This window comes from Limulus polyphemus, unplaced genomic scaffold, assembly GCF_000517525.1.
Source record: "Limulus polyphemus unplaced genomic scaffold, Limulus_polyphemus-2.1.2 Scaffold3908, whole genome shotgun sequence".
NCBI lineage: Eukaryota > Metazoa > Arthropoda > Merostomata > Xiphosura > Limulidae > Limulus > Limulus polyphemus.
This window is the reverse complement of record NW_013669518.1, coordinates 35,869-51,992: the sequence shown is the minus strand read 5'-3', so window position 1 is coordinate 51,992 and position 16,124 is coordinate 35,869. Positions and strand designations below refer to the sequence as shown.

At 34.7% G+C, this 16,124-nt stretch overlaps 1 protein-coding gene across 1 annotated transcript in view; it reads left to right on the top strand.

Annotated features, from left to right (window-relative positions):
- The window catches only part of LOC106470255 (voltage-dependent calcium channel type D subunit alpha-1-like), a gene marked incomplete at its 5' end in the record, with an annotated part of 67,499 nt that extends 51,384 nt beyond the window's left edge, over positions 1-16,115 (top strand). The window contains 3 exons of the mRNA XM_022398852.1: positions 2,581-2,714; positions 9,159-9,235; positions 15,012-16,115. Of these exons, the coding sequence (XP_022254560.1) occupies positions 2,581-2,714; positions 9,159-9,235; positions 15,012-15,320 (520 nt within the window). The remainder of the gene's footprint in view (positions 1-2,580; positions 2,715-9,158; positions 9,236-15,011) is intronic.
- Positions 16,116-16,124: the final 9 nt, after the last annotated feature.

The window sequence follows — 16,124 nt, the reverse complement described above, 5'->3', positions numbered from 1 at the left end:
AAGGCCCATATGACATAGTGGATTGTCTCTCAGACGTGACTTTCCGGATAAAATGTGGTCGGCGAGGTAAGCCAAAAGTGGTGCATGCCAACAGACTTTGGCGTTATCACAGTCCAGGACATTTTAGTTGGGATGAAGTGGACAACAGAACAAATGACGCTGCTTAAGACGTGCCACCTGAAGAAGCCACCATCGAAGAAGAAACTCTACTCAGTTTTGAGAAGGGAAACGGTGAAGCTCTTGATGAAGTTACTACCACTGATGTGATTGCTACCGACGATAGGACATTTACTGATGAAGCAGATGAACCCCACATGAAGCAGAAGCCAACGAGACGGAGACCAGTACAGAAGAAGATACGTACCGTAAAATTAAGAGACTTTGTTGAATTGTAATTTTGTGATTGTAATTCTGTACATTTAATTAAGTTATTGTTAATTGTTATTGGTTTATTGTAAGTGGCTATTGTTCGGGACGAACAATACTAAGGAAGGGGCAGTGTTGCGTCAGCAGGGTCACGTGACTATTGTCACGCCGCCTATTTTCTGGAAGTATCTTGTTCCCTCGTGAATGCCCTAGCATTTAATAGATATATGTTTTTCTGGTATAAAAATAGGACGCTCACAACGTGACAATAGTGTGTGTAGGTAGTGAGTAATTGAACTGCAGTCGGAAGTGTTGTTGAAGTTAACGTTCGTTGTTAAAACGTTTGTAAAAGAGCGACTGTTCTGTATCGGTAAAGTTATATTCAGAAAGAATAAACCAGTTTTATTAAGTAAGGACTTGTGTCGCTAAAGTTTCGTCGGAACGAAGTTACGGAAAATCAATTAACAAATGGAGACGTAACAATATGTAAGTACTTTAACAGACAGTCCAGTAGATAGTCTGACTTGTATTTGTGTGAACTAAATAGATTGTATATGTAATACTTTAACAGACAATTTATTTCATAGTGTTTTATTTGTATTTATGTGAACTAAAGAGATTGTATGTGTAAGTACTTGAACAGACAGTCTATTTGATAATGTTTGGTTTGTATTGGGTGTCAACATAGTAGATTGTATATGTAAGTACTTTAATATCAGTAATAGAACGTGACATTTTGTATTATTTTTAGCACTATAAACGTAAGGTATCATTTTCCATATTGTCTTAAAGTTTTATGAATTTAGTAAAGTTTTATTTTATTTCTAAGACTCTGGTGTCACAGTTCAGCATAGTTTGTGCTGACCTAGAACTTATTGGTATTTACTGTGAAAGTTTAATGAAGAGTTATTTTAACACTGTTATATAAAGTTTTATTATAGGACGTTGTGTAGGGAGAATGTATCGTTTTGTTACATATAGCTGTGGGTGTGAGAAAATGCAGGTTTATTAATGAATTTCTTTTTCTTTGAACTTTCATAAACCAAACTTTAGCTTGTAAGGTAATTAACCGAATAAGATTAGGTTTTTTAGTTCTTCACTTTCCTCTGTTAGTGTATGTATTCTCTCAACTCAAGGTGTATGTGTTTACATTAATTTCCTATAAGTAGTTCTTTCTTAGAGTTAAAGAGTGGTTAGAGCTTAATCATGTTTTTACCCATTTCAATATTCGTTGGAATGAGTTGTTTTGTCAGTCGTGTTTCTGGAAGCAGGAAACCTTATTATCACCTCTAGCAGTTGTAGGAGTACCATTACGTTCTCTTGCCGACTCCAGCAGCTGTTGGAGTATCAGTACACCTGTCATCGACACCAACAGAAGATGTAGTACCAGTACATCTGATATCGGCACCAATAGCTGTTGGAGTATCAGTACACCTGTGATGGACACCAACAGAAGTTGGAGTACCAGTACATCCTGATATTGGTACTAATAGCTGTTGGAGTATCAGTACACCTGTGGTGGACACCAACAGAAGTTGGAGTACAGTACATCTGATATTGGCACTAATAGCTGTTGGAGTATCAGTACACCTGCCATCGACACCAACAGAAGATGTAGTACCAGTACATCTGATATCGGCACCAATAGCTGTTGGAGTATCAGTACACCTGTGATGGACACCAAGAGAAGTTGGAGTACAATTACATCCTGTCATTGGCATCAGCAGCTGTTGAAGTACAAGTACATACTTTTATCGACACTAGCCGTTGTTGGAGTACCAGAGCATTCTCTTATCGACACCAACAGTTGTTGGAGTACCATGACATCCTGTTATCGACCCCAACAGCTGTTAAAGTACCAATAAATTCTATTTTGATTACCAACAACTGTTGGATTACCAAAAAACATTCAGTAAATAATTCTAAGAAATGAAAGCAAAGAATAATATACAACAATACATCAACCATACTATATCTGCTACATCCAAGCCAACAAAGCTTTTGTTCATCAGGCCGGCTGAGACATAAACAATGTAGTGTTGGATGAACAGCAGCTGTAAGTTTTATCACTTTTATAGGAGTCATTTACAAATCAGAATTAGGTTATGGATTAATAATAACAAGCTTATTCATTTATTTTTTATTTCACTTAACTTTACTCGTCATTCAAAGGAAATATCAGCAAGCTGATCTTATGTTCTTGTCTTCTCTCAGATTAGCTAATATTCCAGCCCTAGTGATCGCTGGACTCACCCCTGATGGTGATGTTTACCGTCAAGTCAAAGATGGAGAACACTTTGAAAATGGAAGAACTCACCTCCTTCCTACTTCAAATACTAGCCATCCTGGTAGGTCTATTTGATGGTTATTTTTAAACGTGTCTTCCTTCTCATTGTAATGTAGTTGCAAAATAGCACCTCCTGGGGGAGAACACCATTTGTTATTGTATTCCCCTGACAAATATTTAGAGAAATGATCTTCGCGGGGCGTGCAAAGGATTATGATATTGGAATTATGCTAGATTTACCTAAGTTAAAAAAACCTGTACAAACTAGAAATATTAGGAAAGATAGAATAAACTATGATTTACAACACAAAAAGTTATTAATGATATCTCCGTTGTTTTCGACAATATAAAGATTTATCATAAATCAGAAATAGATAACTTAACGCAAATATCCGTTTAATTCGTTTACAGTCCGATTCATCAGTATTTTTACAAATATATCCTTATATTGTGTCTTATTCTTCGATATATTTGGTGTCTCCGCTAAAATCCGGGGTTCGATTCCCCGTTGTGAATATATAGGACAGCCCAATGCGGCTTGGCTCCAAGACAAACAATCACTTTTGAGTTTACAGAATTTCTACACTACCTTAACCTTATTGTATAAAATATAACTCCAAAATTCGGTAAAAACATTCCCATCATCCCTTAAAACATCAAATCCCAATCCAAAAACAAATTTTAAGTACATTAGGATAGTATATTGTTCCTCGATGAAGGCTCCGGCCAGAGGGCCCAAAAGCTTGCAAACATAAGTATTGTACCGTATATAATTCAGCTCTTACCACTTTGAAGAATGTGTAGAAGTTACATTCAGAGCTAGTTTTAGCAAACAGGAGCATTTACCTAGTTGATTAACGTGCAGAATTTCCATTATGAGCTAGTTCCACCTAAAAGGGGTCTATAGTAAGTCGACATACGTGTAGAAGTTTCATTCAGAGCTAGTTCCAGGTAAAAGGAGAATTACCAAGGTTATGTACGTGTAGAAGTTGTATTTGAAGTTAGTTCCATCTAACAAGGGTCTATATCAAGTTGATGTACGTGTAGAAGTTTCTTTCGAAGCTATTTACACATAACAAGAGTCTATATAACAAGCTGAGATACGTGTCGAAGTTTCACTCAAAGCTATTTCCATCTAACAAGAGACCCTAATAAAATTTACGTACGTGTAGAAGTTTCATTGAGAGCTTTTTACCCCTAACAAGAGTTCCTTTGGAGTTGATGTACGTGCAGAAGATTCATTCAGAGCTATTTTCAGGTAAAAGGAGCTCTTACCAAGTTGACATACGTGTAGAAGTTTAATTCAGAGGTAGTTTCAGCTAACAGGAGCCCTTACCAACATCATGTACGTTTAGAAGATTCATTCGAAGCTAGTTCCATCTAACAACGGTCTATATCAAGTTGATGTACGTGTAGAAGTTTCACTCGAAGCTATTTCTATTTAAAAAGTGTATATATCAAGTTGATATACATATAGAAGTTTCATTCAGAGTTAGTTTCAGGTAAAAGGAGCGGTTACCAAGTTCACGTACATTTAAAAGTTTCATTCCAAGTCCCACTTAACAAGGGTCTATCTCAAATTGATGAACGTGTAGAAGTTTCATTCAGAGCTTGTTCCACGGAACAATGGTCTATATCAAGTTGATGCACGTGTAGAAATTTCATTAGAAGCTAGTTCCCCATACCAAGGGTTTATATAGGGTTGACGTACATTTAGAAGCTTCATTCAAAGCTAGCTCCAGCTAAAAGGAGCACTTACTACGTTGATGAACGTGTAGAAGTTTCAATCAGAGCCAGTTCCAGTTAACAGGAGCCCTTACCAAGTTGATGAACGTGTAGAAATTTCATTCGAAGATTGTCCCACCTAACAAGGGTCTGTATCAACTTGATATACGTATAGAAGTTTCATTCGAAGTTAGTTCCATCTAAAAAGGGTATATATCAAGTTGATACATATAGAAATTTTACTTAGAGTTAGTTTCAGGTAAACGGAGCACTTACTACGTTGATAAACGTGCAAACGTTTCATTCAGAGATTGTCCCATCTAAAAATGGTCTATATCAAGTTGATGTACGTGTAGACGTTTCATTCGAATCAAGTTCTATCTAACAAGAGATCCTAATAAGTTTACGTATGCATAGAAGTTTCATTGAGACATATTTCCACCTAATGATAGTACTTTTGAAGGTGATGTACCTGCAGAAGTTTCATTCAGAGCTAGTGTCGGGTAAAAGGGGCACTTACCAAGTTGTCGTACGTGTAGAAGTTTCATTTAGAGTTAGTTTCAGGTAAAAGGAGCACTTACTAAGTTCACGTACGTGTAGAAGTTTCATTCAGAGCTAATTCCAGTTAACAGAAGCCCTTATCAAGATCATGTACATTTAGAAGTTTCAGTCCAAGCTACTTACACCTAACAACAGTCCGTAATAAGATGATGAACGTGTAGAAGTTTCATTCGAAGCCAGTTCTACCTAAAGAGGGTCAAAATCAAATTCATGTGGTTGTAGAAATTTCATTCCAAGCTAGTTCTATCTAACAAGGCTCTATATCACGTTGATGTACGTACAGAAGTGTCATTGTAAGCTAGTTCCCTCTAAAAAGGTATATATCAAATTGAAATACATATATAAGTTTCATTCAGACTACTTCCACCTAAGAAGAGCACTTACTAAGTTGATGAACATGCAGAAGTTTCATTCATAGCTACTTATACCTAACAACAGTCCGTAATAAGATCATGAACGTCTAGAAGTTTCATTCGAAGCTAGTTCCACCTAAAAAGGGTCTATATCAAGTTCACTAGTTTCACCTAACAATGGTCTATGTCAGGTTGATGTATGTGTAGAAGATTCATTCTAAGCTAGTTCCATCAAACACTGGTCTATATGAAGGCGATGTACGTTTAGAAGATTCATTCGAAGTTAGTTCCAGCTAGCAATGGTCTATATCAATTTGATATACATATAGAAGTTTCAATCGAAACTAGTTCCATCTAAAAAGGGTACATATTAGGTTGATGTACATGTAGAACTTTTGTTCGAAGCTATTACACCTAACAACGGTCTATATGAAATTGATGTACGTGTAGAAGATTCATTCGAAGCTAGTTCCACCTATAAAGGGTCTGTATCAAATTGATGTACGTGTAGAAGTTTCATACAGAGCTTCTTCCACCGAACAAAGGTGTATATCAAGTTTATGCACATGTATAAGTTTCATTCAGAGCTAGCTCCAGCTAAGAAGAGTATCTTTCAAGTTGATCTACATGTAGAAGTTTTATTCCAAGATTGTCCCACCTGACAAGGGTCTATATCAACCTGGTATACGTATAAAAGTTTTATTCGAAGCTAGTTCCACCATAAGAGTCTATATCAAGTTGATGCACGTGTAGAAGTTTCATTCAGAGCTATCTCCAGCTAACCAGAGTACCTTACAAGTTGACATACGTGTAGAAATTTCATTCAGAGAGAATACCACCTAACAACGGTGTATATAAAGTTGACATACGTATAGAAGTTTCATTTAGAGCTAGCTGCAGCTTAAAAGGAGCACTTACTACGTTGATGAACGTGCAGAAATTTCATTCAGAGCTTGTTCCACCTAAAAATGGTCTATATCAAGTTGATGCAAATGTACAAGTTTTATTCGAAGCTTGTTCCACCATAAGAGTTTATATCAAGTTGATGCACGTATAGAAGTTTCATTCAGAGCTATCTCCAGCTAACAAGAGTATTTTACAAGTGGACGTACGTGTAGAAATTTCATTCAGAGCGAATACCACCTAATAAGGGTGTATATAAAGTTGACATATATTTAGAAGTTTCATTCAGAGCTATTTCCAGCTAACAGGAGCACTTACTACGTTGATGAACGTGCAAAAGCTTCATTCGAAGTTCTTTCCATCTAACAAGGGTCTATATGAAGTTAGTTGATGTACTTATAGAAATTTCATTGGAAGCTAGTTCCACCTAACAGGGGTTTATATCAAGTTGACATACATTTAAAAGTTTCATTCACAGCTAGTTCCAGCTACGAGGAGCACTTACTACGGTGATGAACGTGCAGAAGTTTCATTCAGAGATTGTTCCAACTAGCAAGAGTTTATACCAAGTTCGTGCACTTCTAGAAGTTTCATTCAGAGCTAGCTCCAGCTACCAAGAGTACTTTCAAGTTGACTTTCATGTAGACGTTTCATTCAAAGTTTGTTCCACTAAAAATCGTTTATATCAAATTGATGTACGTATAGAAGTTTCATTCGAAGCTAGTTCTATCTAACAAGAGTGTATATCAGATTTATGGACGTGTAGAAGATTCCTTCGAATCTAGTTCAACATACCAAGGGTCTATAACAAGCTGAGATACCTGTTGAAGTTTCATGCAAGGCTACTTCCATCTAACAAGAGACCCTAATAAGTCTACGTACGTGTAGAAGTTTCATTCAGAGCTATATCCACGTAACAAGAGTACTTTTCAAATTGATTTAAGTGTAGAAGTTTCATTAAGAGCTATTTCTATTTAACAAGAGTACTTTCAAGTTGATGTATGTGCACAAGTTTCATTCAGAGGTAGTTTCAGATAAAATGAGCACTTACCACGTTGATGAACGTGTAGAAGTTTCATTAAGAGCTATTTCTATTTAACAAGAGTACTTTCAAGTTGATGTACGTGCACAAGTTTCATTTAGAGGTAGTTTCAGATAAAATGAGCACTTACCACGTTGATGAACGTGTAGAAGTTTCATCCAGAGCTTGTTCCACGGAAAAAATGTCTATATAAAGTTAATGCACGTGTAGAAGTCTCATTCGAAGCTAGTTCCCCTTAACAAGTGTCCATATGAATTTGATATACGATAGAAGTTTCATTCGATGCTAGTTCCATCCAAAAAGGGTATATATCAAGCTGACGTAAATGTAGAAGCTTCATTCGGAGCTAATTCTAGCTAAGAGGAGCACTTACTACGTTGATGAACGTGTAGAAAATACACTCAGAGTTTGTTCCACCTAAAAATGGTCTACACCAAGTTGATGTACGTGTAGAAGTTATATTTGAAGTTCGTTCCATCTAACAAGGGTGTATATCAAATTGATGTACGTTTAGAAGATTCATTCGAAGCTAGTTCCACATAACAAGGGTATATATGAAATTGATGTACGTGTAGAAGTTTCATTGGAAGCTAGTTCCATCAAACACTGGTCTATATGAAGTCGATGTACGTTTAGAAGATTCATTCAAAGCTAGTTCCAGCTAACAATGGTCTATATAAACTTGATATACTGATAGAAGTTTCATTCGAAACTAGTTCCATCTAAAAAGGTACATATCAGGTTGACGTACATGTAGAAGTTTTATTCGAAGCTATTCCCCCTAACAGTGGTCTATATCAAGTTGATAAACGTGTAGTAGCTTCATTCGATGGTAGTACTACCTAATAAGGATATATATCAAATTGATGAACGTGTAGAAATTTCATTCGAAGCTAGTTTTACCTAACTACGGTCTATATCAAGTTTATGCACGTGTATAAGTTTCATTCAGAGCTAGTTCCAGCTAACAAGAGCCCTTACTACGTTGATGAACATGTAGATGTTATATTCGAAGATCGTCTCACCTAACAAGGGTCTATATCAACTTGATATACGTATACAAGTTTTATTCGAAGATAGTTCCATCTAACAAGGGTATATATATATAAAGTTGATATACATATAGAAGTTTCATTCAGAGTTAGCTCCAGCTAAAAGGAGCACCCACTACGTTGATGAGCGTGCAAAAGTTTCATTCGAAGTTCGTTCTCTCTAACAAGGGTCTATATCAAGTTGATGTACGTGTAGAAGTTTCATTCGAAGCTAGTTCCACCTAACAAGAGACCTTAATAAGTTTACGTACGTGTAAAAGTTTCATTGAGAGATATTTCCACCTAAGAAGAGTACTTTCAAATTGATGTACGTGTAGAATTTTTATTAAGAGCTATTTCCACCTAACAAGAGTACTTTTCAAATTGATGTACGTGTAGTAGTTTCATTCAGAGCTAGTTCCAGCTAATAGAAGCCCTTACCAAGATCATATAAATGTAGAAGTTTCATTCAGAGCTAATTCCAGGCAACAAGAGCACTTACCAGGTTGACGTACGTATAGAAGACTCATTCGAAGCTGGTTCCACCTATCAAGGGTCAACCACAACTCTTTAAACATCACTGAGATACATATACTGCCATCTATTTTGTTACTGTTGTTAATTGTTAATTCCTGAATTCAGAGATCCGTTACCTTTACACTACTACTTAACCTGAAACACGAAATTAAAAAACGCCAACGGTTAACTCTTCGTAAACTCTTACATAATCTCTTCATTTTATCCTTTAGAAGTTTTATGTTTTATTTCTTTTGAAAACTCTTGAGAAAACTGCCTTTTCATCTTATTTAAATGCTAATGCACATTAAACAGTCTGAGATGAGTATACAAGATATATTCCTTCATAGTTACATGATAAATTTTCCTTTCAGATAATCAACAGAAAGGTCATGACCACAGAGATCATACGATGGGAGTAATAGGAAGTGCAGCAAACCTTGTTGGAAGAGTAAGTTGTTATCTAAAAGAAGCAATGAACCGTGGAATACAGTCAGTAGAATATAAACAACATTGTTAACAGTCACTACGTTACTGTCATAAAATACAAACATCACAGTTAATAGTTACTACGTTACTGTCACTAGAATACATATAGGACATTTAATAGCCATTACGTTACTGTCAGTATAATACCAACAGCACAGTTAATAGACACTACATTACAGTTAGTAGAACACAATCAACACAGTTAATATCCACTACGTTACTGTCAATAGAATACAAACTACAAATTTAATAGTCACTACATTACTGTCAGTAGAATACAAAGAGCGCAGTAAATAGCCACTACGTTACTATGAACAGAATACTAAGAACACAGTTAATAGCCAATACATTACAGTCAGTAGAACACTAACAACACAGTTAATATACACTACGTTACTGTTAATAGAATACAAATACCACATTTAATAGTCACTACGTTACTGTCAGTAGAATGCCAACAACATAGATAATACCCACTATGTTACTGTCAGTACAATACAAACAACACATTTATCAGCTACTACAAATACACACTTAATAGCTACTAAGTTATTGTCAGTAAAATACACACAACACAGTTAATAGCTACTGTTACTGTCCGTACAATACAAACAACACATTTAATAGTCTCTACCTTATGGTCAGCAGAGTACAAAAAACATAGTTACTAGCCACTATTTAATATCAGTAAAATTCAAACAACATAGTTAATAGCCACCTCGTTACTGTCAGTAGAATACAAACACCACAGTAATAGCCACTACATTACTATTAGTAGAGTAAAAACAGCACAGTTAATTGCCACTAAGTTATTGTCAGTAAAATACAAACTACCCAGTTAAAAGCCACTACTTTTACGTCAGTAAAATACAAACAACCTAGTTAATAGCCACTACGTTATTGTCAATAAAGTACAAACAACGCATTTAAAGTCGCTACGTTATTGTCACTAGAGTAAAAACAACACAGTTAATAGCCACTAAGTTACTGTCAGTAAAATACAAACGACATAGTTAATAGCTACTACGTTAATGTCAGTGGAATATAAACACCACAGTTAATAGCAAATACGTTATTTTCAGTACAGTACAAAAAGACAGTTAATAGCCACTACGTTAATGTCAGTAAAATACAAACAACATAGTTAATAGTCACTACGTTATTGTCAGTAGAGTACAAATACTATAGTTAATAGCTACTTCGTTAATTTCAGCAAAATACAAACAACACAGCTAATACTCCTATTTTACAGTCAGTAGAATACAAGTAAAACAGTTAATAGCCACTATTTTATTTCTAGTAGAATACCAACAGAACAGTTAATAACTATTAATTTATTGTCAGTAAAATAGAACACCATATTTAATAGCCACTAATATATTGTTAGTAAAATACAGTTAATAGTGTTACTATCAGTAGAATACAAAGAACACATTTAATAGCCATTAAGTTATTGTCAGTAAAATATAAACACCACAGTTAATGGCCACTACATTACTGTCAGTAAAATACAAACAACACATTTAGTAGCCACTACATTACTGTCAGTAGAGTAAAAACACCATATTTAACAACCACTAACTTAATGTCAGTAACAGACAAACTACAGTTAATAGTCACTACGTTATTGTCAGTAAAGTACAAACAACAGAGTTGATAACCACTAAGTTAATGTCAGTAGATTAAAAACACCATATTTGATAACCTTTAAGATATTGTCAGTAGAGTACAAAAAACCCAGTTAATAGCCACTGCGTTAATGTCAGTAGAGTAAAAACAACACATTTAATAGCCACTACGTTACTGTGAGTAAAACACAAACGACACAGTTTGTAGCTACTACGTTAATTTCAGTGGAATATAAACACCATATTTAATAGCCAGTACGTTATTTTCAATAGAGTACAAACAACACAGTTAATAAACACTACGTTATGTGAGTAGAGTACAAAAAACACGGTTAATAGCAACTGCGTTAATGTCAGTAGAGTACAAACAACACAGTTAATAGCCACTATGTTACTGTCCGTAGAATACAAACAATATAGTTAATAGTCTCTACGTTATGGTCAGTAGAGTACAAACAACATACTTAATAGCCACTACGTTAATGTCAGTAAAATACAAACAATATAGTTAATAAACACTACGTTACTGTCAGTATAATACAAACACCACAGTTAATACCACTTATTTTACTGTCAGTAGAATACAAACAACACAGTTAATACCTAATACGTTACTGTAACTAGAATACCAAGAGGACAGTTAATAACTTTTAAGTTATTGTCAGTAAAATAGAAACACCACATTTAATAGCCACTAATTTATTGTCAGTAAAATACAAGCGAAACAGTTAATAGCCACTCCGTTAATGTCAGTAGAGTAAAAATAACACAGTTAATAGACACTAAGTTACTGTCAGTAGAGGAGAAACAACGTAGTTAATATTCGCTACATTATTGTCAGTAGAGTACACATAACACAGATGATAATCAATAAGTTAATGTCAGTAGAGTAAAAACACCACACTTCATAACCACTAACTTATTGTCAGTAAAATACAAACAACACAGTTATTAGCCACTCTGTTACTGTCAGTAGAATAAAAGCAATACATTTAATAACCATTGAGTTATTGTCAGTAACAGACATATTAGTTAATAGCCACTAATTTATTGTCAATAAAATACAAACGAAACAGTTAATAGCCATTACGTCACTGTCAGTAGAATACAAACAACACATTTAATAGCCTCTTCATTACTTTCAATAGAATACAAACACCATATTTAATAACCACTAACTTATTATCAGCAACAGACGAACTATAGTTAATAATCACTACGTTATTTTCAGTAGAGTACAAAGAATATAGTTAATAACTACTACGTTACTGTAAGTAGAGTTCACAAAACACAGTTAATATCCACTAAATTACTGTCAGTAGAATACAAACACCATAGTTAATAACCACTAAGTTATTGTTAGTAGAATAGAAGCACCACATTTAATAGCTACTATATTAATGTCAGCAGAGTAAAAATAACATAATTAATATCGCTACATTATTGTCAGAAGAGTACAAACACCACAGTTGATAACTACTAAGTTAATGTCAGTAAAATACAAACACCACAGTTGATAACTACTAAGTTAATGTCAGTAAAATACAAACACCACAGTTAATAACCACTTAGTTATTGTCAGTAAAATACAAACACCACAGTCAATAGCCACTATATTGTTTTCAGAAGAATGCAAACAACCCAGTTAATAGCCACTACGTTACTGTCATTAAAATACAATTACAACACAGTTAATAGCCAGTACGTTATTCTCAGTAGAGTACAAACAACACAGCTAATAGCCACTACGTTATTTTCAGTACAGTATAAACAACCCAGTTAATGGAAGCTATGTTATTGTCAGTAGAGTATAAACACCACAATTGATAACCACTAAGTTAATGTCAATAGAGTAAAATAACAAAGTTGATAACCACTGGGTTATTGTCAGTAGAATACAACCGCCACATTTAATAGCCACTAAGTTATTGTCAATAGAATACAAACAATCCAGTTAATAACTGTCAGTAAAATACAAACAACACAGTTAATAGCCACTACGATATTTTCAGTAGAGTACAAAAACCACAGTTGATAGATTATGTAAAACATGTTACAGCCGTACAAACACCACAGTTAATAGATTCCGTAAAACATGTTACAGTAGTACAAACACCGCAGTTGACAGATTCTGTGAAACATGTTACGATAGTACAAACACCACAGTTAATAGATTCTGTGAAACATGTTACAGTAGTACAAACATCACAGTTAATAGATTCTGTGAAAGGTAACACAGTAGTACAAACACCACAGTTAATAGATTCTGTGAAAAATGTTACAGTAGTAAAAATACCACAGTTAATAGATTCTGTGAAAACTGTTACAGTAGTAAAAATACCACAGTTAATAGATTCTGAGAAACATGTTACAGAAGTACAAACACCACAGTTAATAGATTCTATAAAACGTGTTACAGTAGTGCAAACACCACAGTTAATAGATTCTGTGAAACATGTTACAGTAGTACAAACACCGTAGTTAATAGATTCTGTGAAAGGTGTTACAGTAGTACAAACACCACAGTTAATAGATTCTGCGAAACATGTTACAGTAGTACAAACACCGCAGTTGACAGATTCTGTGAAACATGTTACAGTAGTACAAACATCACAGTTAATAGATTCTGCAAAACATGTTACAGTAGTACAAACATCTTAGTTAATAGATTCTGCAAAACATGTTACAGTAGTACAAACATCACAGTTAATAGATTCTGTGAAACATGCTACAGTAGTACAAACACCACAGTTAATAGATTCTGCAAAACATGTTAGAGTAGTACAAACACCACAGTTAATAGATTCTGCGAAACATGTTACAGTAGTACAAACACCACAGTTAATAGATTCTGTGAAACATGTTACCGTAGTACAAATATCTTAGTTAATAAATTCTGTAAAACATGTTACCGTAGTACAAATATCTAAGTTAATAGATTCTGCAAAACATGTTACAGTAGTACAAACACCACAGTTAATAGATTCTGTGAAAAATGTTACAGTAGTACAAACACCGCAGTTGACAGATTCTGTGAATCATGTTACAGTAGTACAAACACCGCAGTTAATAGATTCTGTGAAACATGTTACAGTAGTACAAACACCACAGGTAATAGATTTTGCAAAACATGTTACAGTAGTACAAACACCACAGTTAATAGATTCTGTGAAACATGTTACAGTAGTACAAACACCGCAGTTAATAGATTCTGTGAAACATGTTACCGTAGTACAAATATCTTAGTTAATAAATTCTGTAAAACATGTTACCGTAGTACAAACACCGCAGTTGACAGATTCTGCAAAACATGTTACACTAGTACAAACACCACAGTTAATAGATTCTGTGAAACATGTTACAGTAGTACAAACATCACAGTTAATAGATTCTGCAAAACATGTTACAGTAGTACAAACACCACAGTTAATAGATTCTGTGAAAAATGTTACAGTAGTACAAACACCGCAGTTGACAGATTCTGTGAAACATGTTACAGTAGTACAAACACCGCAGTTGACAGATTCTGTGAAACATGTTACAGTAGTACAAACACCACAGGTAATAGATTCTGCAAAACATGTTACAGTAGTACAAACACTACAGTTAACAGATTCTGTGAAACATGTTACAGTAATACTCTCAGCGAAACTTATTTACTTATTTTCTTACACTTAATATGTATTTTTCATTGAAAGGTTAACTTGCATGATTCCTATTTTTATGGATATTTCAGCTTTTTTGATCTTCAGTATAATATTTTTTTTATTATTTCCGCCGTGAGGGTGCGCTTTCTTCTGGATTATTGTTTTATGATTAGTGACATTTAGATAGTAAAACTTAGTAGATCTGCTAATGACAGTTTTATATTAAAACTTTGTAGAAATTCCTAATGACAGTTAGATTTTAAAACTGTGTAGTAACTGCTAATGACAGTTAGATATTAAAACTTTGTAGAAACTGCTAATGACAGATTTCGATAACCAACGAGTAGAGCAGAAGTAGTATTGTATAGGAACTATATTGTATATATTCTTGCTTAATAATGAATGCTTACAAGAAACACCTGTATTGTGTGCATCTCTAATGCAATATTTCTCTCCTGATCAGGTTTTGCACGAACAAGGTCTGGGTAAGTTCTGTGATCCCGAATTCGTGAGAACCACGCAGCGAGAGTTAGCTGAAGCCATCAACCTAACCCAAGAGGAAATGGATAGAGCTGCCCACCAGATTCTGCACGCGGGGACACAACAGACATCTCCTGCTTTTGTCACCAATGTTCCAGTGTTTGATTCCTCCGGAAAAACACAGACAGTTGATGGAACTCAAACCGCTCGTCCATGCGAAGCTGGCATGGCTCTTGTTGCTAATACTCTGAGACATGCCAACAGCCGTGGGTATGACAACACGGTTTTATAACATTGGTAGTCATAGGTGGATCGTTATAATACTACTATGAAACAATTCGTTTGACAGTAAGTTTATTTTGTTCTTGTTTACGAAAGTTTTAGAAGTTCTGATGCTGAGTCTAGAGTTTGTTGATGTCCTGCAGATGGATTTTGCCCCGAAGTGTGACCTTCATTACTTTTTCTGTGTAATATTACACGAAGTAGAAACAATTCATGATAATTCCCAGTGCCTTCTTAATATAAACACACTTATTTTGTGATGATTCTTCGCAGTGTCTTCCTAATAAGTCTGTGGTGATAATTCCCAGTGCCTTTTTATCATAAATATACTTAAGGTGTGGTGATAATTCCCAGTGCCTTTTTATCATAAATATACTTAAGGTGTGGTGATAATTCCCAGTGCCTTCTTAGTATAAATATATTAAATCTTTGGTGATAATTCCAAGTGCCTTCTTAGTATAAGTATATTAAATCTTTGGTGATAATTCCCAGTGCCTTCTTAGTATAAGTACATTAAATATGTGGTGATAATTCCCAGTGCCTTCTTAGTATAAGTACATTAATCTTTGGTGATAATTCCCAGTGCCTTCTTAGTATAAGTACAATAAATCTGTGGTGATAATTCCCAGTGCCTTCTTAGTATAAGTACATTAAATCTTTGGTGATAATTCCCAGTGTCTTCTTAGTATAAGTACATTAAATATGTGGTGATAAATCCCAGTGCCTTCTTAGTATAAGTACATTAAATCTGTGGTGATCATTCCCAGTGCCTTCTTAGTATAAGTACATTAAATCTGTGGTGATAATTCCCAGT